A 24,189-nucleotide genomic window follows, 5' to 3' on the forward strand; every position below is an offset into this window, starting at 1 on the left:
ACCGGGTGCCTATGAAAAATACCACTGTTTAAAAGGTTACTGAAAATGGAGCTGTTTGTAAAAGAAAGTGTGAGATGTGACTGAATATGCATGAGGAAGAGGAAGTGAGCAAAGACGTAAATGAAAACAAAATTAATCTGCATATTTCCCTCTCTTGGTGAACCCTTTAAAGTGATCGAATGGTGCAATGGTATGATGACCTTTTCGGGAAGTTGTTTTCCTCAGCTTTCATGGTCACGGTGTCATTCTTCACTCAAGCATAGTTATGGGAACACGGGATCAATAACATGTTTAGAAGTTCATGTTTCCCTCTATTGAATTTACTAAAATGGAAAATCATATTAGTCTATCTTAAACCAGTCCACAGAAGACCTTGACCAAGGTATTATCATAGCTCTCTATATTATTTACATGTGACCTGCAATTAGAGTGCAGCAGGGATAAAGGATAGAGACATTAATAGCACTTTCCAGAAATAGATGTCCGTTCGGATCAAGCAACAAATCCCTGGAGTAAAGGGAGCCAGCAGAAGAGCACATTATTTTAAGGTGAAGCTCTGTATTCCTTCTACTCTCACTACAAGATGACTGTGCCTGTATCAAGGCAATGCTATGGCAAAACTGTAATAGAGGTAAAACCAAAGCTGGTCCAGAAGACACTTTATTGAGAAAATGATTTTATATTTTTTATTTCTTGGATTGATCGAGGTCTTGATGACAGTTTATGCATTTGTTAGTCGATGCCAGAAAAACGTCTGGGATGCAGGTGATGAAATACACAAGAACTACTTTAAGGAAGGTGACTTGATCTTGGGTGGAATAATTACAATCAGTTTCCCTACGTGGAACAAATCCTTAAGCTTTACAAACCTTAATAAAACTGGATCCTGCAAACTGTAAGTACTATACTTTTTTTTGGAATAGACTTCTAAATCAATGATAGAATCATCTGAAGCAAAGTATAATCTTTCACATTTATATATCACAACACTCACAAACCTACCTAGATAATGCACACTTAACAAAGTAGATTCCGAGCAAGATGGCCACTGCTGCAGACGCATGATTACCTGTTAGGTCTCTGATTTCCTCTAATTTTCGAGATGCTGAAGAGAAGTGGTCATTCTACCTCCACTGCTCCTCAGCGGCAATCTCCAACCACAGTAGGAATTCAGTCATATTTTCAAAGAGGAATGGTTCCAATATCGCCGGAGGGAAGCCGGAGTGAATGGAGCCTCCGGAGCGTCCCCAGCGTTAGAGCTGTCACTCAGCCCCGATGCAAGAGCTCCTTCTCCACAACCCTTATGTAGCAGTTCTCCAATCTCAGCGTCCCTTACCTCGGTTTCCTTAATGGGAATGGGAGAAGAAGGAGGGAGGCGATATTACCAGCAGAGATTACTCAGACAGTTGGAGTTCAAAGAGCACAGGAGGGACCTTTGACCATTTTAACAGCATCAAAAGGAAATTAGCCTGGAGATATTGTACAGGCTAAAACTACGGGAGAGATTGAGGTACCATTTACACAATTTCCTATTTCAATAAATAAACCTAAAGAAGTCAACCTGGATAACCTATGGACTCTCATTGTGAACTTAGGGCAAGCAATGTGTCCTCAAATTCAAAAATTAACCCAAGATCTGTCAGGATTAGAGCAGAAAACAAAAGAAGTGGATTTGAAACTAGACTTTTTACAGCAACAAAATATTGAATACGGAAAAGAAATTCAAAAACTACAATCTTATCAAGAAAACATGATTAAACATTTAACATCTCTACAGAGGAAGACGGAATTCCTAGAAAACTCAGTAAGGAGTAATACTCTCCATTTCTTAAATTTTCCAAAACAATTTGCCGTTCCTCTGAGAGATATGTTAAGGAGATATGTGAAGGAAATACTTGGAGTGGCTGAAGAGGCCTTTCCTCCATTTTCACAGATTTATTACCTTCCAATTAAACAACAACAAGATTGAGAAAACCAAGAATTTAATGTTTCAGCTATTTTAGAATTATTGAACAGTGATATGGTAACATCATCAACCTTAATTGCAACGGTAGCTTTAGCACCGGACAAAAACTGGTTATTGACTTTATTCTTTAAAAATAAAGAAAAACTATTCTTGGGACAGAGAATCCAAATATTTCCTGATGTTTCCAAAATACACAGAGGAGACGTCAACAGTTTCTTCTTCTAAAACCGGGAGTCTTACGATTAGGGGCTACTTTCTTTTTAAGATTCCCATGTAAATTTGTAGTTAAATATCAGTCAACAAAATATGTTTTTTTTTGAACCAGCCCAGTTAACAACTTTCTTAACAGCTAGAATTAATGGGGGGATTAACATTGCTGCTCTTGACATATAATATAAGAACCAATAGGGTAATCATGTGTGCAGAATTCTTAAGTAAATTTGTATTTGAGGGTTTATCTCCATTAGGTAACATCTAGCTTTTTCACATAGTGGACTTGAGTAAAAAATTTGACTCTGTGGGTGAAATTATGTTATGCCAGTTTTCTTTTCTGAACAAGTGTTATACTTGATTGTATTTGAAATTTCTTAAAATAAAATAAAAAACAAAGTAGATTCCAACAGAGTCTTGACTCATCAGATGACTGATATTCAACACACCTATGTTAACTGTTCCAGTCATTAAATGCTGCCTTAAAGAATAGCATTTTAATATTTTATAAATAAGCATATAATCTAACATTTTCTGTAACTTCTTATTGTACACAATTCAACAGAGTGGGGTCTGACTCCTTCCTATGAAGTTGCCAACTTTGTAGCCTTGACCTTTGGTAGCAATCTCGAAAATGCAACTGGTGGTAGTGACCGTGGTATCCTAACAGTCTCTTCAAATCAGTTGGGGTAGAAGTATATTTTAGCTTATAGCCCACTCCTCCACTTTTATAATTCATACAAAGACAAATAAACCCTACCTACTTCTCAAAAAGATGTTTCAAAATTGCAGTCAAAACTAACCAGATCTTAACCCATTTATGAAAGTCCAGATAATTCAAACACAAAACAGCATCTGCTGGGTGTTAATCCTGCAAGGAGAGAGCTGCCTCATTCATAAATCTTCCATGAGCCTGGCTGTACCATTCAACTTCTCTATTTGTGAGTCACTGATTAGTAATTAATACCATCAGTATATCAATGGCCAAAATAATTAAAGCAAAAAAAAAAAAAAAAGAAAATATATAAAAACTGGATGAAAAGTAAATAGCCATTGTACAGATTGTTATAGGAAACCACTGACATCGGCTATCCTTGCTCCAAGGTATTGAAGACCTCATATGGTATAACCAGGAGATGACATAACTACTAATGATTCTGGCTTTCCATTTGCACTATATTTCTCTCTTACTACATCCACTTGCAAGGGTAGTGTTCAAGACCCGTATATGTATCACTTTCTTTGTATCACATTTTTTTTCTTTCTCTTCCTTTTCTTTCTCTTTCTAGGAAGGAGAAAAGACCTCAGACACTCAATCTATAGCTTTTCAAGCTTGACGTAATCATAACTGCTTTGTCTTAATTGAGTTCACCATAATTTTTTATTTTCCTAATAACTTTTACTTAGTTTAAAACATAAGAATAGCCATACTGGGTTAGACGAATGGTCCATCTAGCCCAGTATCCTGTTTTCCAAACATTGGCCAAGCCAGGCCACATGTACCTGACAGATACCCAAATCATGGCAACACTCCATTCTTGTTATATTCTTGTCAATCAACTTCATTTTGTATCAGTTGTTTAGACTGAAAATATAAAATGTATCTGAATAAAGTTGCTTGAAGAGAAATCTATCTCAGAAGCAGTTACCGGTTTATCAAGCTCACATGGGGCAGAAATTTCACCTGTGTTGGAGATATTAATACTTACAGCTGCTTGAACACTGGAGTAAATGTCTGTCCCTAGAGTATTTAAGAACCCACATAGTATATTTTAAAATACACATGTGTACTTGCAAACTCTGACCACACTCTTCCAAAACTCCACTTGTGCATTCATCTACCACAAAGAGACAAGCCATCATGTCAAGTCACATTCCTCTACTCCTGTCAGAACATTACAACATGTCATTTATGCAAATATGATACCAAATGACAGAAAAATGATTTTATAAATTTGATCTCTAAATATCTCTATCTCATGTTTCATACCTGATCTCTCAAGTATTTGTAAACTATTGTCCTCTATATATTTTCCAATCAGAGCTCTCTGCTTTGCATAGCTTGATCCTCTTTCAAACATATTGGAACAATAGTGCTGACTTTATGCCCAATATTTAGTGCTATTAAGCCTGTCAGAACAAATGCTGACCAGTTGACTAGCATTTAACTGGCTATCCACCTGCATTCAGTGCTTAACTGTCTATCTGGCGGATAACTGGCTATCCTGCTTATAATCGAACGAGAAAAACGCCCAAGTTTCGACCTAAATCGGAAGATGGACGTTTATCTCACAAAAACGAATAACACGGTATAATTGAAAGCCGAACTTGGACGTTTTCAACTGCACTCCATCGCGGAAGCGTACAAAGTTGACGGGGCGTGTCAGAGGCTTGGTGAAGGCGGGACTGGGGCATGGTTATCACCCGAACAGAGATGGGCGCCTTTCGCCGATAATGGAAAAAAAGTATGCGTTTGTAGCTAGAATTTAGGGCACTTTTCCTGGACCTTGTTTTTTCACGAATAAGGCCCCAAAAACTGCCCTAAATGACCAGATTACCACCAGAGGGAATCGGGGATGACCTCCCCTGACTCCCCCAGTGGTCACTAACCCCCTCCCACCACAAAAAAATGATGTTTCACAACTTTTTATTTTCACCCTCAAATGTCATACCCACCGCCCTGGCAGCAGTATGCAGGTCCCTGGAGCAGTTGTTAGGGGGTGCAGTGGACTTCAGGCAGGTGGACCCAGGCCCATCCCCCCCCTACCTGTTACAATTGTGCTGCTTAATGCTTAGTCGTCCAACCCCCCCCCAAACCCACTGTACCCACATGTAGGTGCCCCCCTCACTCCTTAGGGCTATAGTAATGGTGTAGACTTGTGGGCAGTGGGTTTTGAGGGGGATTTGGGGGCCTCAACACACAAGGGAAGGGTGCTATGCACCTGGGAGCTCTTTTACCTTTTTTTTTTGTTTTTATAAAAGTGCCCCCTAGGGTGCCCGGTTGGTGTCCTGGCATGTGAGAGGGACCAGTGCACTACGAATCCTGGCCACTCCCATGAACAAATGCCTTGGATTTATTCATTTTTGAGCCGGGCGCTTTCATTTTCCATTACCGCTGAAAAGCAAAAACGCCCAGCTCACAAATTGTCGAATAAAACATGGACATCTATTTTTTTCGAAAATACGGTTCAGTCCGCCCCTTCACGGACACGTTCTCGGAGATAAACGCCCATGGAGATAGACGTTTTCGTTCGATTATGCCCCTCTAAGCGCTCTCTATATGCGCTGATTTTTAAACCAGATTTGGCAGCCAAATTTGGTCACGCCAATCCCTGGTATATCTTTGGCTGGTTTAAAGATAAAAGGCCATGTCTAAATATCGACATTGCCTGTTATCTAGAAACCAGAAAAAAAACATATGCAATGTTGGTCACTGGAAACAGTCAGGTATGAATATATGTGTTCAGAGTGGACCGAAGAAGACATCCCAGCTATCTCCTGAGAATTGAATATCAGGGCCTTTGACTTTTAGATTTCACGAGGTCCTGCCCTACTTCTAAACCCCATGACCATAAACAACGATGCCTGAAGTCATACTGAAGACAATGGAGCAGTCAGTGGTAAAACAAAGACTGGGCTTATTGTCTTTCATGGAAAAAACAAGCTTTAGTGCATGTTAGGATTGAGTGTATGCTTGCACATGAGTTATAATAACAAAATATGTATGGGTTAAGCAGTTCAGGATGAATATGTTTCAAAAGATCTTTAGTGGATCTCAGTAGCACACAAACATATGATATTGCAAGGTTTAGCTAAGATTCAGTGGCAGAATTGCTGGATATATTTGGTACTAGAGAATGAGGGGTTCCTGCAAATCAGGATTACAGTGAAATAGTATAAAATTATATGAGTAACATAATAGATGATAGCAGATAAAAACCTAGATGGTCCATTCAGTCTTCTCAACAAGATAAACTCATAGCATAAGGTATTGCATCACAGTTGTATAGTTTTATATATAGTTTATGCTTCTAAAGATGTGTTTGCTTGCTCACAGAAACAGCGCCTTCAGTTTCTTTCAGCATCTCCACACCTTTTATTTTGCAATTGATGAGATCAACCAAAATGCAGAAATCTTACCCAATATCACCTTGGGCTTCCATATCATTGATTCCTGCTCTGATGCTTGGTTTTCACTGTGTGGTGTTATGAGATTATTGTCAGGACAAGAAATCCCAGTTCCCGGTTATACATGTCATCTGAAGAGCCACGTTGTAGGTTTCATTGGAAGACTCCCTTCATTGGCATCACATGCAATTGCCAGACTAATCGGGATCTATAGATACCCACAGGTATAGAAACAACCAATCTCAGTTTATAATGTCAAAACCTTTCTTCTCCAAGTTTCTCTTGTCTTCTGTCTATCTTTTGATGGCCTGGAGTATTGATGGCGGTTTCTTGATTTGATATCTTACTGGGATATAACAACTGTTGTTATATCCCAGTAATAATTCACCTTCTGTTTCTCAAATTCTCATGAATATCTGAACAGGATTTTACAGGAAATTCCTTACAGAAAAGTATACCTTGAATAAGTCACAATTCTTCAGAGGAAACTGGCATGAATAGCCTAAATTTGTTTGCAGGGAGTAGAGCAGACATTTCCAATATATAGTTGTATTATAGCTATAGTGATTTTTTTTCTTTTTAATTTTACTTCAAACATATCTGAATAACAATGAGAAATATACATATTGATATCTTTGCTTATCATCAGTTGTTGTATCACTTGTAGATTCCAAAGGGAATAAAGACAGCCAAAGACAGGGTTAATAACTGTGTCAAGCTCTTGTGATATATCTTAGACTTGCCTTGCCCACTGTCTACATTATGGGCTAAATTCTGTATATGGCACCAAAACATCAGTACTGAAAAACAGTGCTAAACCTTATTCTATAAAAGGTGCCAAATATGGGCTCCATTTATAGCATAATGCATGTCATCAGAATCCACACCCAAAAATGGGCATGATGATGTACATCAACTGAAACCAGGTGTAATTCCCAGTTTGAAAATTGGACGTGGTTCCCCCTAATTCAATGAAATTGTGTACATTTTAATAGAACACCCCTGACCTGCTCATGTCCCTCTTATCGTTACACCTCCCTTTTCATATCTGCACGGAAAACCTTAATTGCTATTATATATCTGGACATGTAAGTGTAGTTCTAAAAAGATCTGTCATATTTGGCAATTTACTTCTGTTCTACAGCTTTTCCATGCCACAAATTGCACAGAAATAGCGCATAACGTTAGGCACCAGATATAGAATTCCCTAGTATATGGACTGATACTCAAAGGCACTTATCAGATTTGCAGGTGCTGATAACCAGATCAGTGCCAGTAAGAGGGTATTCACAGGCAGTGATCAGATGGTTCTTCTAAAAGCTTCCTCTGACCAATTTGGTAGTATCTAGACAGTGCTGGGCAGTACATAGCAGAGTAGGAACATCACCTTAGTTTATCTAGTTATCTGTCATACCCCAGTCATTAACCAGGTATGAGTGGCCTAGTGGTTAGGGTGGTGGACTTTGGTCCTGAGGAACTGAGTTCAATTCCCACCTCAGGCACAGGCAGCTCCCTGTGACTCTGGGCAAGTCAATTAACCCTCATTGCCCCATGTAAGCCACATTGAGCCTGCCATGAGTGGGAAAGTGCAAGGTACAAACATAATAAAATAAAAATTTCAAAACTGATAGGAAAGTCCAAATTTGACTTCATTTCTAACCACCCCAGTTCAATATCAGCCAAATAACATTATATTGGAAGAAAGCATTGTTTTTCTACAGCACTGAATTTATACACACTTATTGAAGGAAATTAATTTAATTAGCCACTCATTTTCAAAAGAGGAAAATGTCTCTAAAGCTGCACAATGCCACCGATGGACGTTTTTCACAGAAAATGTCCAAGTTGTGATTTTCAAGACTCAGATTTGAGAATGATTTCTCTGCAGTTTGTCTAAATCACAAGGAGGTGTGTTGGGATTGTGTTGGGAACGTTTTAGGTTGGATTTGGGTTTTCCCAGCATTTTGACATTTTCCCTGTATAATAGAACAAGATCACAATGTCTAGGACAAAAATTGGAATATTTTTATTTTGACCTGGTTCAATCACAACTAAGTTGCAAAAAGACGTCTTAACTGTTCAGCTCAGCACTGGAGGGAATAAGACATATAGGGAGAAATGGGGATGGTATTTCAATATTGCCTTTCTCTGGATATAGTCAAAGCAGTCTACATGTTATATACAGGTACTTATTTTGTACCTGTGGTAATGGAGAATTAGGATGCAAGGATGGAGTCACAATGAGCTGCAATGGGAAATTAACGTAGTTCCCCAGGTTTTTAGACCACTGCACTATTAGTCTGCTTCTCCAGGTCCCTTAATCCCCCATTGGTCACTGAACCCAACCCCCAAAATATGACATTGAGGTAGGATTTGTACCTGGGTCCTTGTATGTGAAGTCCACTATACTGACTACTAGGCTGCCCCTCTGCTCTGCTTGGATTTCTGTGTGACCAGTGTACTAGAAATAATGCCACACAGCCATCCCAACAAATTCTTTCATGCATTTTTCTTCTAGGACATTTTCTTTCTGAAAATAGTACCTAAAGAAATATGAACTGAATGCAAAAATATCTGAAAATGAGTGACTTTTGAGAGCAAACAATAGATGTTTTTCCAATTCAAAAATTGCTATGCACAAGATGTTACTGATCATTTGTAAGCCGCATTGAGCCTGTATTATGTGGGAAAGCGCGGGGTACAAATGTAGTAATAATAACAATAATGATAATCATACAACTAGCAGTTCTTACACACATAAATTCAGTATTCTATAACTTGTGCAAAGTTTAATTCAGGGGCATAGCTGAAGAATGAGAGTGTTATTTATTCTATGTGATATTTCATTAGATAACCTAATTGATTCACCACACAAATAAGTGACCTTTTCCTTCCTAGATAAGTTATGGATTGACAGAAACATCACTGAATGAACACGTTGAGTTCCCATACTTTTATCACAGTTTTCCAAATGATTATTCTCATTACTATGGTTTGACTCCTCTTCTGAGACTTTTTGGATGGAGTTGGGTTGGGATTCTCACCTCAAGTGATGAGAATGATAAAATGTACTGTGAGGAGCTGAAGAGGATGATTATCAGGAGCGGAGGATGTGTCGATTTCTTGGAATCATTTCCAAATCCTTTCATTTCCTCTTCTGAAGAAATCAGCAAAAGAAAATATCAGATTTTTAACAAGATCTACAAATCAAAGGCCAATGTTTTTATTATCCACACTACCGATATACTCACAATAGAAATGTTCTGTGCTATTTCCTATAACATTATTAATAGCAAACTGTTTATCTTCTCTGCGGAGACCTCTTCTCTTAAGACCATTACTATTTATACTGAACCTGCAATATGTACTTCTTTAAATGGCTCCCTAAGGCTTATAGTCCCAAAAGGAGATATTCCAGGTTTTAAACATTTCCTCCAACATCTCAACACCTCTTTATCTTCCTTCTTTATGGGAACAGCTTTATTTGGATGTAATATATCCAGTGACAATAATGACTGCATAGAATCAGAGCCACTGTCTAACACTGATGGTTCATCATTTGATTTAGATCAGTTCCAGTTCTCTCACAGTCTTTATAACATGATCTATGCCCTCGCTCATGCTTTACACAACTTATATACAGCAAAGTCCCAATTTGGAAATAGTCTTAAAATGGAATTTAAGCCATGGCAGGTAAAATATGCAGATTCATATTTTATGGCAAGTGTAATGTTTTTTTATCTAACCTCCAGGTCAGTGGCATAGGAAGGGGGGCGGGAGGGGCGGGCCACCCTGGGTGCACGTGCTCGGGGGGTGCTGGCCCCGCTGGTTCCCTGCTCCCTCTGCCCCAGAACAGGTTACTTCCTGTTCCAGGACAGAGAGAGCAGGGAAAAAGCGGGGTCGACGCAGCTCCGAGCGACGTGCACTGGGGCGGATCGGTCCTACCACAGGTAAAAATGCGCTCCGGGGGGGGGGGGTTCGCTCCAGAGGTGGGGTGCGCGCCGTGCTGCACCCGGGGGGGTGCGCAGAGGTGACCCGCCCTGGGTGTCATTAGCCCTCGCTACGGCACTGCTCAGGTTGCATTCGAGCCACCCCCCATGGTTTCTGGCATTTCTCCCACTGGTGGTCATAGCAGCCATTTTGGGATTGGAGTCAGCACAGACAGGGCATTCCTTCCTATGCCAATCTCAAAATGACTGCCAACATCTTCAGCAGCAATTTTGTGAGTCGGCTGCTGGAAGTCACGATAGCCATTTTGACAGAGGATGACGGTAAGCGCAGGAGTCAGTCAGATCACCCTTGCCACGACTGTCCACTAGACTTCTAGGACAATATGGTAGGCCTTGGGGTAGGTCTAAGGGTGGGTCTAGGAGGTGAGCTTCCTCAGTTCAGGGATGTGAAATAAGTTCAGGGGTACAAGATAAGGGTGCAGTGAAGTAGAAACTCTTTTGACTTGGTGGGGACCGCAGAAGCTGGACAACAGGAGTGAGGGAGGGATGGGAAAAAAAGAAGGTGAGGAATACTAGTCACCATAAGTACATAAGTATTGCCATACTGGGAAAGACCAAAGGTCCATCGAGCCCAGCATCCTGTTTCCAACAGTGGCCAATCCAGGTCACAAATACCTGGCAAGATCCCAAAAATGTACAAAACATTTTATACTGCTTATCCCAGAAATAGTGGATTTTCCCCAGTCCATTTAATAATGGTCTAAGGACTTTTCCTTTAGGAAGTTGTCCAAACCTTTTTTAAACTCCACTAAGCTAACCGCCTTTACCACATTCTCTGGCAACGAATTCCAGAGTTTAATTACACGTTGAGTAAACAAACTTTTTCTCCGATTCGTTTTAAATTTACTAAGTTGTAGCTTCATGGCATGCTCCTTATGTAGTAGGGAGAGAAGAGAGGAATGCTTGAATATAAATGCTCGGTTTTTAATTGTGTTAACGTTCCCCTCTTGTTTTTTAGGGGACAAATATTATCTCTGTTTATCTTCAGATGAGTAAATATTATACAGTATAATAGTTCATGAATCAGATCTGAAATATTAACATTCCTGTTGTCTTTTTTATGTTTTTAATCATCAATAATGTGCATTATTTCTTATTAGTAGTATACACTATTTTAAATTAGTGTTCACTATTTTGAAATAGCTCTCATTATTGCAAAAGAGTGTTCACTATTGATGACAATGCCCAGTGATAGGAAAATGTGATGCATAGCAGAGCATTCAGCCTGTGAGGAAGAAAAGGGCTACCTTTTCATAGATGTATTATGGGAACGAAGAGGACAGCTGAGAGATCAAGTGGAGAATCCCTTGGAAGGCAAAACAGAGGGGAGGGGTGAGGGGAACTCATCAAATGATCCTTCAGAATATTGATACAAGAGAATGGAAAAAAACCCCACCCTTTCAGTAGGAAGTTTTGGTTAAATAAAAATAAACTCTATGGACTGTGTGTTTGTGCTGGGATAGACTGAAAAGTTAATGTATGACAGTTCTGCTTTCTCAATAGGCTATGTAGGAGTCAATACTACCTTACTTTGTTTCTAGTTGTTGTTGTGTTTTTTAAAAATTTGTATTAATGTTGTCTTCTTACAAAAGGGGATGGGACGACTTCCCTATGAGGAAAGGCTAAAGCAGCGAGGGCTCTTCAGCTTGGAGAAAAGGCAGCTGAGGGGAGATATGATGGAGGTTGATAAAATAATGAGTGGAGTTGAACGGGTAGATGTGAAGCGTCTGTTCACGCTTTCCGAAAATACTAGGACTAGGGGGCATGCAATGAAGCTACAATGTAGTAAATTTAGAACGATTTGGAGAAAATGTTTCTTCACTCAACGTGTAATTAATCTCTGGAATTCATTGCCAGAGAATGTGGTAAAGGCAGTTGGCTTAGCGGAGTTTAAAAAAGGTTTGGATGGCTTCCTAAAGGAAAAGTCCATAGACCGTCATTAAATGGACTTGGGGAAAATCCACTATTTCTGAGATGCCAGGTGGGAGTGGTGCGTAAGCTTTGCCAAATAGAAATGTCTTGAGGCGCTGTTTGAAGGTAGGGTGATCAGGAGTAAGTTTCACCAGTTTAGGCAGATCATTCCACAGATGAGCGCTAGTGTAGGAGAAAGTTGATGCGTAGGTGCTTTTGTATTTAAGTCCATTAATTACGGGGTAATGGAGGTTTATGTACGATCGTGCGGATCTGTGAGAGTTCCTTGGTGGCAAGTTGATTAGAGTGTCCATGTATGCTGGGGCTTCACCGTAGATGATTTTATGCACCAGAGCGCAAATTTTAAAAGTGATACGGTCCTTGACAGGAAGCCAGTGCAGTTTCTCTTGTAGAGGTCTTGTACTTTCAAATCTAGATGCACAATAAATTAGCCTGGCAGCCGTATTCTGAGCTGTCTGTAGGTTTTTCAGGAGCACATCTCTGCACCCTGAGTAGATGCCATTGCAATAATCAAGACGGCTAATGACCAGTGATTGTACTAAAGTGTGAAAGACATCTCTAGGAAAATATGGTTTTATACGTTTAAGTTTCCAAAGAGTGAAGAACATGCTTCTGACGGTAGAAGTCGTATGTTGCTCTAGCATTAAGCTTCGATCGACTATCACTCCTAGGATTTTCAGGGATTCAGAGATTGGGAGGCCAAGCTCAAGAGTAATTAATGCTTGAGGTGTGTATTTGTTATAGGGGGAGGAGAGAATGAGGCAATGGGTTTTCTCAGTATTGAGCTTGAACTGAAAAAAGTTGGCCCAATCGAGCATGGTGTGTAATCCAAGTCTTATTTCCTCATGGATCTCGCTAAGGTCTGTTTTAAAAGGAATAGAGATAGTGATGTCATCAGCATAAATAAATGGGTTAAGACCAAGCTTGGATAGGGCAGTGGCCAGAGGAACCAGCATGATGTTGAAGAGAGTCGGCAAAAGAGGGGAGCTGATGTTGGCCTTTGCTACCAATTGTAGAAACTATGACTTTTGCCCAAATATTCTCTCCCTGTGTGTGTGTGTGTGTGTGTGTTTGTGTGTGTGTGTGTTTCTGTGTGGTGGGTGGGAGGGGTGAGAGTAAATTCAGAGTGATTGCTTCTGTGGATTATACAACTACCTAAGAAATAAGGTAGTAAGCATGCACAGGGGTGCAATTAGTACGTCTAAATCTCAAATGTTTTAGAACAAAATATCAAGGATTTATAGCTAAGCAACAAATAAAAAAATATATATTCTAACTATGCATTATCTTTCTAGCTCATCCAGTACCTTAAGGAGGTTCACTTTATAGCACCAGATGGACGTGAGATCTTATTTGATGACAAAGGACATGCTATAGTACAATATGACATCATACAGGTTTTTCAGTTGCCTAATTGGACAACAATCTGGAACCATGTGGGAAACTTCAAGCCCTCGGCTCCCAAGGACAAGCAACTCTTTGTGAACCAAACTGCCATCAGATGGAAAACTCCCTCTAACCAGGCCTGACATTATCTATTCTGTTTATAGAAGGGTTCATAATTTAGAAACAGAACAGAGGAAGAAAGGGACTTGAACAAGTTTGCAATCATATGTTTTTATAATTATAAAATAAAATAAATATTCCTGCCCTTTGATGAAAACATTCCCAATATAAAATCTGTCTTTAAATTAGTTCGTATGTAGCTGTTGTGTGATAATTCGGAAATGCTCTATTTACTGGGGGTAACATAGTAACATAGTAACATAGTAGATGACGGCAGAAAAAGACCTGCACGGTCCATCCAGTCTGCCCAAGAAGATAAATTCATATGTGCTACTATTTTTATTTGTACTGTCCTCTTCAGTGCACAGACCGTATAAGTCTGGCCAGCCCTATCACCGCCTCCCAACCACCAACCCCGCCTCCCAACCACCAGCTCTGGCACAGACCGTATAAGTCTGCCCAGCACTATCCCCGCCGCCCAACCACCAGCCCCGGCACAGACCGTATAAGTCTGCCCAGCACTAGTCCCGCCTCCCAACCACCAGCCCCAGCACAGACCGTATATATCTGCCCACACTAGCCCCGCCTCCCAACCACCAGCTCTGCCACCCATTCTAGGCTAAGATCCTGAGGATCCCTTTCTTCTGCACAGGATTCCTTTATGTTTATCCCACGCATATTGTTATTAGTACATTGACGTATTTATTTTATTCGTTACATTTGTATCCCACATTTTCCCACCTATTTGCAGGCACATTGTGGCTTACATAGTACCATTACGGCATTTGCCAGTTCCGGTATGAACAAATACAAGGTGATATTGTGGTCGTATAGGGTTCATGTATGGAAAATACGTTGGGGCAACTTAGAGAGGAAGAGGAAAAGTTAGGAAATGTCCAATTACGGTCTTAGGTTTCGATATGTGACAGGTACTCAGGCTTTTATGTTGGGTCGGTGGGGTATGCCTTTCTGAACAGGTTTGTTTTTAGTGCTTTTCGGAAATTTAGGTGGTTGAGCAAAGTTTTTACTGCTTTTGGCAGTGCGTTCCATAGTTGTGCGCTTAAATAGGAAAAGCTGGATACGTAAGTTGATTTGTATTTGAGTCCTTTGCTGCTTGGGTAATGGAGATTTAGGTATGATCGTGCTTATCTTGTAGTGCTTCTGGTTGGCAGGTCTATGAGGTCTGTCATGTATCCTGGGGCTTCGCCGTAAATAATTTTATGAACTATTGTGCAGATTTTGAAAGCAATATGTTCTTTGATTGGGAGCCAGTGCAGTTTTTCTCGGAGGGGTTTGGCGCTTTCAAAATGCGTTTTTCCATATATAAGCCTGGCTCTGTATTTTGGGCAGTCTGAAGTTTCTTTATGATTGGAAGCAGATATAGCAGACATGCTCTCTTGTAGAGAGAGGAAACAGCTGATTGGGAAATATGACTCTATCTATTTATCTCTTTCTTCCTCTCCTCAGGTGCTCCGCTCTGTGTGCTCTGAGAGCTGTACACCTGGATACAGGATTGTTATTAATCGTGAAAAGCCGGTCTGCTGCTTTGACTGTGTCCCCTGCTCTGAAGGGGAGTATTCTAATACTACAGGTAGAAAAAACACACCACAGTGTTTTAGTCATATGAAATACCTATAGCAAAATGCTGAATACTTCCTGCATTCTTCATCCTCTCTGCACTGAAGTCTGCCTCTCTGCCGTGACTTCTTGCTTCCTTAGTATAGAGAAGAAGCCAGTGACGGGGGCAGGGCAGCATATGGGAATCGTTACTGATAAGGACCTTTGGAAGGGGGTGATGCCAGACCATGGTCAGGAAACTGAATTGGAAGAGAAGTTGGATTCACGGGTACAGTCTTATCCCGCACCTCAAGCAGATTGACTTGGGCTGCCCCTGTACTCAGTTACACAAAGGCAAGACTAAAAGGCTTAAAATTAACAGGATAGGTGGAGAAAAGGATGCAGACTATTTACATATGCTACATTATATGTGTAATGTCCTCATTTATACAGAGACCGATTTTTTTCAGGCTAGGCCTGTGCTCACAAATGTATCAATTCAATAAATTGCACTCAAAATTGGGTTTGATTGAGTAATGAGCTATTTGGTGGCAATATCTGGATGCTAACAATTAATTACCGGTGTTAATTAGCAACAAATTATATTTACATACACATCTTGCTAGGTGCTATTCTATAAAATAGTGCTCTGAAAAATTACACCTGCAAGTAATACACGAGTATGGCCATGGGAGTGGTGTGGGTGGCAGTAGTCCAAAGAGAAGTAGAGGGTGGCACAAATGACAATCAGCCATTGAAAAGTAAGTCAAAGAGTCTTTATTTAAGGCTTTCAATAAAGATCATTTGACTTCATTTCTAAGGGCTGATTGTCAATTGTGTCACCCTCTACTTCTCTATGGACTACTGGCTTATGGACGTAGTGGTCCTTTCTCCTGTTTTTTTTTTTTTTAATTCTAAAACTAGTGGTATGGACGGGTCTGGGGCATAAACTAAATATGTGCACAATATTGTGGAATTTATGGATCACCTGTCCAGTGGCATAGCCAGAAGGCAATTTTTGGGTGGGCCAACAGGTTGGGTAGATGGACACTAGAGAAACACCTGCCACCTGATATGCCCTGCCCACGCCCCTACTCCTACTGCACATCTACCCCACTCCCAATAACTTCAATGGGAGTAGCAGTGCTGGCCTCAGTTGCTGCAGGCCACATTGAGAGCTAGGGAAATATAAGAGGGTGCACTCTTCATCCTCCCCCGAGCCATGGTCCACCAACACACATAAGCTTCCCTTAAATATGCCCTAAATATTACAGTGGGGCCCTAAAATATCAATATATATATTAAGAAAATTGAAGAAGCCAAAGTTCTATAGAATACTACATGGAAAATTGATGCTCACAGAATACTTTGGTCACACACACAGAACACAAATACAGAATAAGTTACCACAAACCGTAAACAAATTAAATCAAAATCCGAAGAGGCAAGACCTTGCATTTAGCACAGCACAGAGAAATACAAAGAGATGCATTGTCCCCTATACTGTGCAAAATCACATGCAAGAGACAGAGTTAGGCGAGGTACAACTAGGCCAACTGCATTTGGCCCCCTAGCCAGAGAGAACCCCAGGCCAACTGGAAGCTGAAGATGGTACAGCCTGTTAGTAAGCTTTTGTGTCCCCTCCCAAATTTCTGCCTTGGGACCCAGCCATATCTAGCAGGATGTACATTTCAAATCTGACATATTCTAGTCACAAAATAGAAAAATAAAATTCTTTTTTTCTACCTTTTGTTGTCTGCTCATTTTATTTTTCAAGTCATGTTGGTCCCAGGCTCTGGTTTCTACATCCTTCTCTTAACTCACTCACCAAGGTCTCATGTCCATTTCATAGTTCTACTCTCTCTCTCTCCATGTCCACTATCCATCTTCTTCCATCTCTGTACCTCTATCTTCCTCCATGTTTAGTATCTCCCTTTCTCTGTGTCCCTATATTTCTCTGTCCAGCTTCTCCCCTCTCTTCGTCCCCAGTACCAATATATTTCTACCCTCTCTGACCCTACCCCATCCAGCTTCTCTCCCTCTCCCTCCCCTTTCCAGCATCTGGTTTGGTTGCTTGATTCCTTATTTATTATTTATTTGTAGCATTTGTATCCCACATTTTCCCACCTATTTGCAGGCTCAATGTGGCTTACAATTGTTCCGTAATGGTGATCACCAATTCTGGAAAAGAGAAATACATAGTTAAAATATGGAGGTGACAGAGTGGAATTAGGTATTCAAATAAATAAAGTTCATTTTCGTAATAAAAAATAAAAGATAATCGGATAAAACTTCAATCGTAGTAGATTAGACTTGAACAATCACGATTAAAGAGTTATGTTATGTGTAGTTCTGGTGTAAACTTTGTTATTGGTATTTAGGCTGGATGTTTGTGGTTAGCCTTCTTGAATAAGTTAGTTTTAAGTAGTTTTCAGAAATTATTTATATTGTATGGTTTTTTAAATTGATTTTGGTAATTCATTCCATATTTGCGTGCTTATATAAGAGAAACTATAGTAACATATAGTAACATGGTGATAGGAGTGTACTACCGTCCACCTCGCCAGGATGAGCAGGTAGACACAGAAATGATAAAAGAAATCAGAGACGCGAACAAAATGGGCAATGTGATAATAATGGGTGACTTCAATTATCCAAATATAGACTGGGTAAATGTAACATCGGGACACGCTACAGAGATACAATTCCTTGATGAAATCAAGGACAGCTTTATGGAGCAACTGGTGCAGGAGCCGACGAGAGAAGGAAAAATTCTAGACTTGGTGCTTAGTGGAGCGCATGATCTGGTGAGGGACGTTATGGTACTGGGGCCACTTGATAACAGTGACCATAATATGATCAGTTTTGACATCAACCTTGAAGTAACTGTACACAGAAAGTCAAATACGTTAGCGTTTAACTTTAAAAAAGGAGACTATGATAAAATGAGAAGAACGGTAAAAAAAAAAACTTAGGGGGGCAACTGAGAGAGTAAAAACTGTACAACAGGCGTGGACGCTGTTCAAAAATACCATCCTGGAGGCCCAGGCCATACATATTCCGCGAATTAGAAAAGAAAGACGGAAGTCCAAAAGACACCCGGCCTGGTTGAAAAGTGAGGTGAAGGAAGCTATTAGAGCTAAAAGAAATGCCTTCAGAAAATGGAAGAAGGAACCGTCTGAAAATAACAAGAAACAGCATAAGGAGTGTCAAAGCAAATGCAAGGCGCAGATTAAGAAGGCCAAGAGGGAGTATGAAAAAAAGATAGCATTAGAGGCAAAAAAACATAGTAAAAATTTTTTTCGGTATATTAAAAGCAGGAAGCCGGCAAAAGAATCAGTTGGGCCGCTGGATGACCGAGGGGTAAAAGGGGCGATCAAGGAAGACAAAGACGTAGCGGAGAGACTGAATGAATTCTTTGCTTCGGTCTTCACCGAGGAAGATTTGGGTGGGATACCGGTGTCGGAAATGGTATTTCAAGCGGACGAGTCGGAGAAACTTACTGACTTCACAGTAAACCTGGAGGACGTAATGGGGCAGTTCGGCAAACTGAAGAGTAGCAAATCTCCTGGACCGGATGGTATTCATCCTAGAGTACTGATAGAACTGAAAAACGAGCTTGCGGAGCTACTGCTAGTGATATGCAGCTTATCCTTAAAATCGAGTGTGGTACCGGAAGATTGGAGGGTGGCCAATGTAACGCCCATTTTTAAAAAAGGCTCCAGGGGAGATCCGGGAAATTATAGACCGGTGAGTCTGACGTCGGTGCCGGGGAAAATGGTAGAGGCTATTATCAAAAACAAAATTACAGAGCACATCCGAGGACATGGATTACTGAGACCAAGTCAGCATGGCTTTTGTGTGGGGAAATCTTGCCTGACCAATTTACTTCAATTCTTTGAAGGAGTGAACAAACATGTGGACAAAGGGGAGTCGGTTGATATTGTGTATCTGGATTTTCAAAAGGCGTTTGACAAGGTACCTCATGAAAGGCTACAGAGGAAATTGGAGGGTCATGGGATAGGAGGAAATGTCCTATTGTGGATTAAAAACTGGTTGAAGGATAGGAAACAGAGAGTGGGGTTAAATGGGCAGTATTCACAATGGAGAAGGGTAGTTAGTGGGGTTCCTCAGGGGTCCGTGCTAGGACCGCTGCTTTTTAATATATTTATAAATGATTTAGAGATGGGAGTAAATAGCGAGGTAATTAAATTTGCTGATGACACAAAGTTATTCAAAGTCGTTAAATCGCGACAGGATTGTGAAAAATTACAAGAGGACCTTACGAGATTGGGAGACTGGGCGGCTAAATGGCAGATGATGTTTAATGTGAGCAAGTGCAAGGTGATGCATGTGGGAAAAAAGAACCCGAATTATAGCTACGTCATGCAAGGTTCCACGTTAGGAGTTACGGACCAAGAAAGGGATCTGGGTGTCGTCGTCGATAACACACTGAAACCTTCTGCTCAGTGTGCTGCTGCGGCTAAGAAAGCGAATAGAATGTTGGGTATTATCAGGAAAGGTATGGAAAACAGGTGTGAGGATGTTATAATGCCGTTGTATCGCTCCATGGTGCGACCGCACCTTGAGTATTGTGTTCAATTCTGGTCTCCGCATCTCAAGAAAGATATAGTAGAATTGGAAAAGGTGCAGCGAAGGGCAACTAAAATGATAGCGGGGATGGGACGACTTCCCTATGAAGAAAGACTAAGGAGGCTAGGGCTATACAGCTTGGAGAAGAGACGGCTGAGGGGAGACATGATAGAGGTATATAAAATAATGAGTGGAGTGGAACAGGTGGATGTGAAGCGTCTGTTCACACTTTCCAAAAACACTAGGACTAGGGGGCATGCGATGAAACTACAGTGTAGTAAATTTAAAACAAATCGGAGAAAATGTTTCTTCACCCAATGTGTAATTTAACTCTGGAATTCGTTGCCGGAGAAAGTGGTGAAGGCGGTTAGCTTAGCAGAGTTTAAAAAGGGGTTGGACGGTTTCCTAAAGGACAAGTCCATAAACCGCTACTAAACGTACTTGGAAAACTCCAAAATTCCAGGAATAACATGTATAGAATGTTTGTACGTTTGGGAATCTTGCCAGGTGCCCTTGGCCTGGATTGGCCGCTGTCGTGGACAGGATGCTGGGCTCGATGGACCCTTGGTCTTTTCCCAGTATGGCATTACTTATGTACTAACATAGTAGATGACGGCAGAAAAAGACCTGCACGGTCCATCCAGTCTGCCCAAGAAGATAAAACTGGTTGTATATGTTGATTTATAGTTTAGTCCTTTGCAGTTGGGGTAATGGAGATTCAGGAACGTACGTGATAATTTAGTAGAATTCCTGGTTGGTAGGTCTTTAAGGCCTGACGCATATCCCGGAGCTTCCCTGCCTTCCCTCCAGCCCCCTCTTGCTCCCATATCCAGCAGCTCTCTCCCTTCCATCCAGATCTCCTCCTTGTCTTCCTCCAGCAGCTCTCTCCCTTCCTTCCAATCTTCTCCTAGATTGTAAGCTCTTTGAGCAGGGACTATCTTTCTTCTATGTTTGTGCAGCGCTGCGTACGCCTTGTAGAGCTATAGAAATGCTAAATAGTAGTAGCAGTAGTAGTAGTCTCCTCCTCTTTCTCCCAGTCCAGCAGCTGTCTTCCTTCCCTCCAGCCCCCTCTTCCTCTGAAGTCAAGCGGCTCTCTCCCTTCCATCCAGATCCCCTCCTCCTCTTCCTCCAGCAGTTCTCTCCCTTCCATCAAGTCTCCTCCTCCTCCTATTTCTCTCAGTCCAGCAGCTGTCTTCCTTCCCTCTAGCTCCCTCTTCCTCTGAAGTCCACCAGATCTCTCCCTTCCATCCAGTCCCCTCCTCCTCTTCCTCCCATGTCCAGCAGCTCTCTCCCTTTCCTCCAGTCCCTTCTTCCTCTTTCTCCCTTGTCCAGCAGCTCTCTCCCTTCTCTCCAGCCCCTTCCTCCTCTCCCTTCCTTGGCCAGAAGCTTCCATCCATATCCCCTCCTCCTTTTCCTCCAACTTCTAGCAACGCTTTTCCTTCTATTCAGTCCCCGCCTCCTCTTCCTCCCACATCCAGCAGCTCTCTCCCTTCTCTCCAATCCCCTTCCTCCCCCAAGTCCAGCACTTCTGCCTTCCTCCAATTCATCCTGCCCCAATCCAACACCCTCGCTGCCTTTTCTCCCGCAGCTCCAGGTTTGGCTGTCCTGGAGCATTACCTGCCTCAAATTCTGTTCCTCCCCGCTGCTGCCTCGGTACCTGCAGCATTCTTTTTTGCCCATCTCCACCAGCACTGCAATTCACACAGGCAGCTCCGCTCCACTATGCCGCATCCATCCGGCCTTCTCTGATGCACTTCCTGTTTATGTAGGGCCAGATGGACGCAGAAGAGGGGAGCGGAGCTGCCTGTGTGAATCACAGCACTGCCAGCGATGGGCCAAAAAAAGAATGCGTATGGCCGGACCTGGAGCCACGGGAGAAAAGGCAGCGAGGGATGTTGGGTTACTACTACTACTACTACTACTTAACATTTCTAGAGCGCTACTAAGGTTACGCAGCGCTGTACAAATTAACAACTAAGGACGGTCCCTGCTCAGAAGAGCTTACAATCTAAAGGACGAAATATCAAGTTGGGGTAGTCTAGATTTCCTGAGTAGAGGTGTTGTGATTAGGTGCCGAAAGCGATATTGAAGAGGTGGGCTTTGAGCAATGATTTGAAGATGGGTAGGGAGGGGGCCTGGCGTATGGGCTCAGGGAGTTTGTTCCAAGCATGGGGTGAGGCGAGGCAGAAAGGGCGGAGCCTAGAGTTGGCGGTGGTGGAGAAGGGTACTGAAAGGAGGGATTTGTCTTGAGAGCGGAGGTTACAGGTAGGAGATGAGGATAGAGAGGTAAGGAGGGGCTTCAGATCGAGTGCATTTGTAGATTAGTAGGAGAAGCTTGAACTGTAAGCAGTATCTGATCGGAAGCCAGTGAAGTGACTTGAGGAGAGGGGTGATATGAGTATATCGGTCAAGGCGGAAGATAAGACGTGTGGCAGAGTTCTGGATGGACTGAAGGGGGGATAGGTGGCTAAGTGGGAGGTTGGTGAGGAGTAGGTTGCAGTAGTCAAGGCGAGAGGTAATGAGAGAGTGGATGAGAGTTCGGGTGGTGTGCTCAGAGAGGAAGGGGTGAATTTTGCTAATGTTGTAGAGGAAGAAGCGACAGGTTTTGGCTATCTGCTGGATATGCGCAGAGAAGGAGAGGGAGGAGTCGAAGATGACACCGAGGTTGCGGGCAGATGAGACGGGGATGAGGAGGGTGTTATCAACTGAGATAGAGAGTGAAGGGAGAGGAGAATTGGGTTTGGGTGGGAAAACAATAAGTTCAGTCTTGGCCATGTTCAGTTTCAGGTGGCGGTTGGACATCCAGGCAGCAATGTCGGATAAGCAGGCCGATACTTTGGCCTGGGTTTCCGCAGTGATGTCTGGTGTGCAGAGATACAGCTGGGTGTCGTCAACATAAAGATGATAGTGGAAACCATGAGATGAGATCAGGGAGCCTAAGAAAGAGGTGTAGATTGAAAAAAGAAGGGGCCCAAGGACAGATCCCTGAGGAACTCCAACAGAGAGTGGGATAGGGGAGGAGGACGAACCATGAGAGTGTACTCTGAAGGTACGATGGGAGAGATAAGAGGAGAACCAGGAGAGGACAGCCCTGGAACCCAAAGGAGGACAGTGTGTCAAGAAGTAGGTTGTGATTGACAGTGTCAAAAGCGGCGGATAGGTCGAGGAGGATGAGGATGGAGTAGTGACCTTTGGATTTGGTGAGGAACAGGTTGGGCTAGTTAGGGCGGGCCTCGAGCAAAAGTGGTTGGGCTGGGCACGTCCCGGCCCGCCCATGGCTACGCCCCTGCACCTGTCTATGTCAACCATTTTTTCCTTCTTCTTAAAAACACTGATTTGTTGGGAATGAAATGTTTACAAATTAATGCTTAAGAAGTTTTATGTTCCACAGATGCAGAGAACTGTATGAAGTGCCCTGAAGATCAGTGGCCCAATGAGAAGAAGGATAGGTGTCTACCACGAGTCATTGAATTCCTGTCCTATGATGATCCCTTGGGTGCAGTTTTGTCTTCAATTTCTATTCTCTCATTCATTATCACTGCCCTAGTGCTGGGAATCTTTATTAAATATCGCGACACACCTGTGGTGAAAGCCAATAACAGAAATCTCAGTTACATGCTCCTCATCTCCCTCATGTTATCTTTCCTTTGCTCATTGGTATTCATCGGTCAGCCTGGGACATTGACCTGTCTTCTCAGGCAATCTGCTTTTGGGATAATATTTACCATTGCTGTTTCTTCTGTATTGGCAAAAACTGTTACAGTTGTCATTGCCTTCAGTGCCAACAAGCCTGGCAGTAGGTTAAGAAAGTGGGTTGGGACAAGAGTGTCCAGATATCTAGTCCTTCTCTGTACTTTTGGTGAAATTGTGATATCCTCTATGTGGTTGCTCATCGCTCCTCCATTCCCTGAATATGACACACAGTCTGTAACTGGGAAGATGATTCTACAGTGCAATGAGGGGTCCATTATTGCATTTTATAGTGTGATTGGGTACATTGGTTTTTTGGCACTTCTAAGTTTTATTGTTGCTTTCCTAGTAAGGAAGGTTCCAGATAGTTTTAATGAGGCTCGGTTTATAACTTTCAGCATGCTGGTGTTCTGCAGTGTCTGGGTGCCATTCATCCCATCCTACCTGAGCACCAAAGGGAAATACATGGTGGCCGTGGAGATATTTGCCATCCTGGCTTCCAGTGCTGGACTGCTGGGCTGTATATTCACCCCCAAGTGCTACATTATTCTGCTCAGACCTGACCTGAACACGAGGGGGCATCTAATTGGAAAATAA

The 24,189-nt window shown here is 42.0% G+C and overlaps 1 protein-coding gene across 1 annotated transcript; it reads left to right on the forward strand.

Annotated features, from left to right (window-relative positions):
• The first annotated feature begins 713 nt into the window (after positions 1-713).
• Positions 714-24,189, forward strand: LOC115458218 (vomeronasal type-2 receptor 26-like). Its single transcript, XM_030188079.1, has 5 exons — positions 714-895; positions 6,234-6,528; positions 9,203-9,997; positions 15,220-15,343; positions 23,294-24,189. Exons 1-5 carry the CDS (start codon positions 714-716, stop codon positions 24,187-24,189), a joined length of 2,292 nt encoding a protein of 763 aa, XP_030043939.1.

This window comes from Microcaecilia unicolor, chromosome 14, assembly GCF_901765095.1.
Source record: "Microcaecilia unicolor chromosome 14, aMicUni1.1, whole genome shotgun sequence".
Lineage (NCBI taxonomy): Eukaryota > Metazoa > Chordata > Amphibia > Gymnophiona > Siphonopidae > Microcaecilia > Microcaecilia unicolor.

Bases quoted from the DNA above. Each gene is read 5' to 3' on its own strand.
- LOC115458218 (XM_030188079.1), top strand. From the start codon at position 714: ATGACAGTTTATGCATTTGTTAGTCGATGCCAGAAAAACGTCTGGGAT. The intron at 896-6,233 runs GTAAGTACTATA...GCTTGCTCACAG, and splicing joins AAAACTGGATCCTGCAAACT to AAACAGCGCCTTCAGTTTCT. The intron at 6,529-9,202 runs GTATAGAAACAA...TTTCCTTCCTAG, and splicing joins GGATCTATAGATACCCACAG to ATAAGTTATGGATTGACAGA.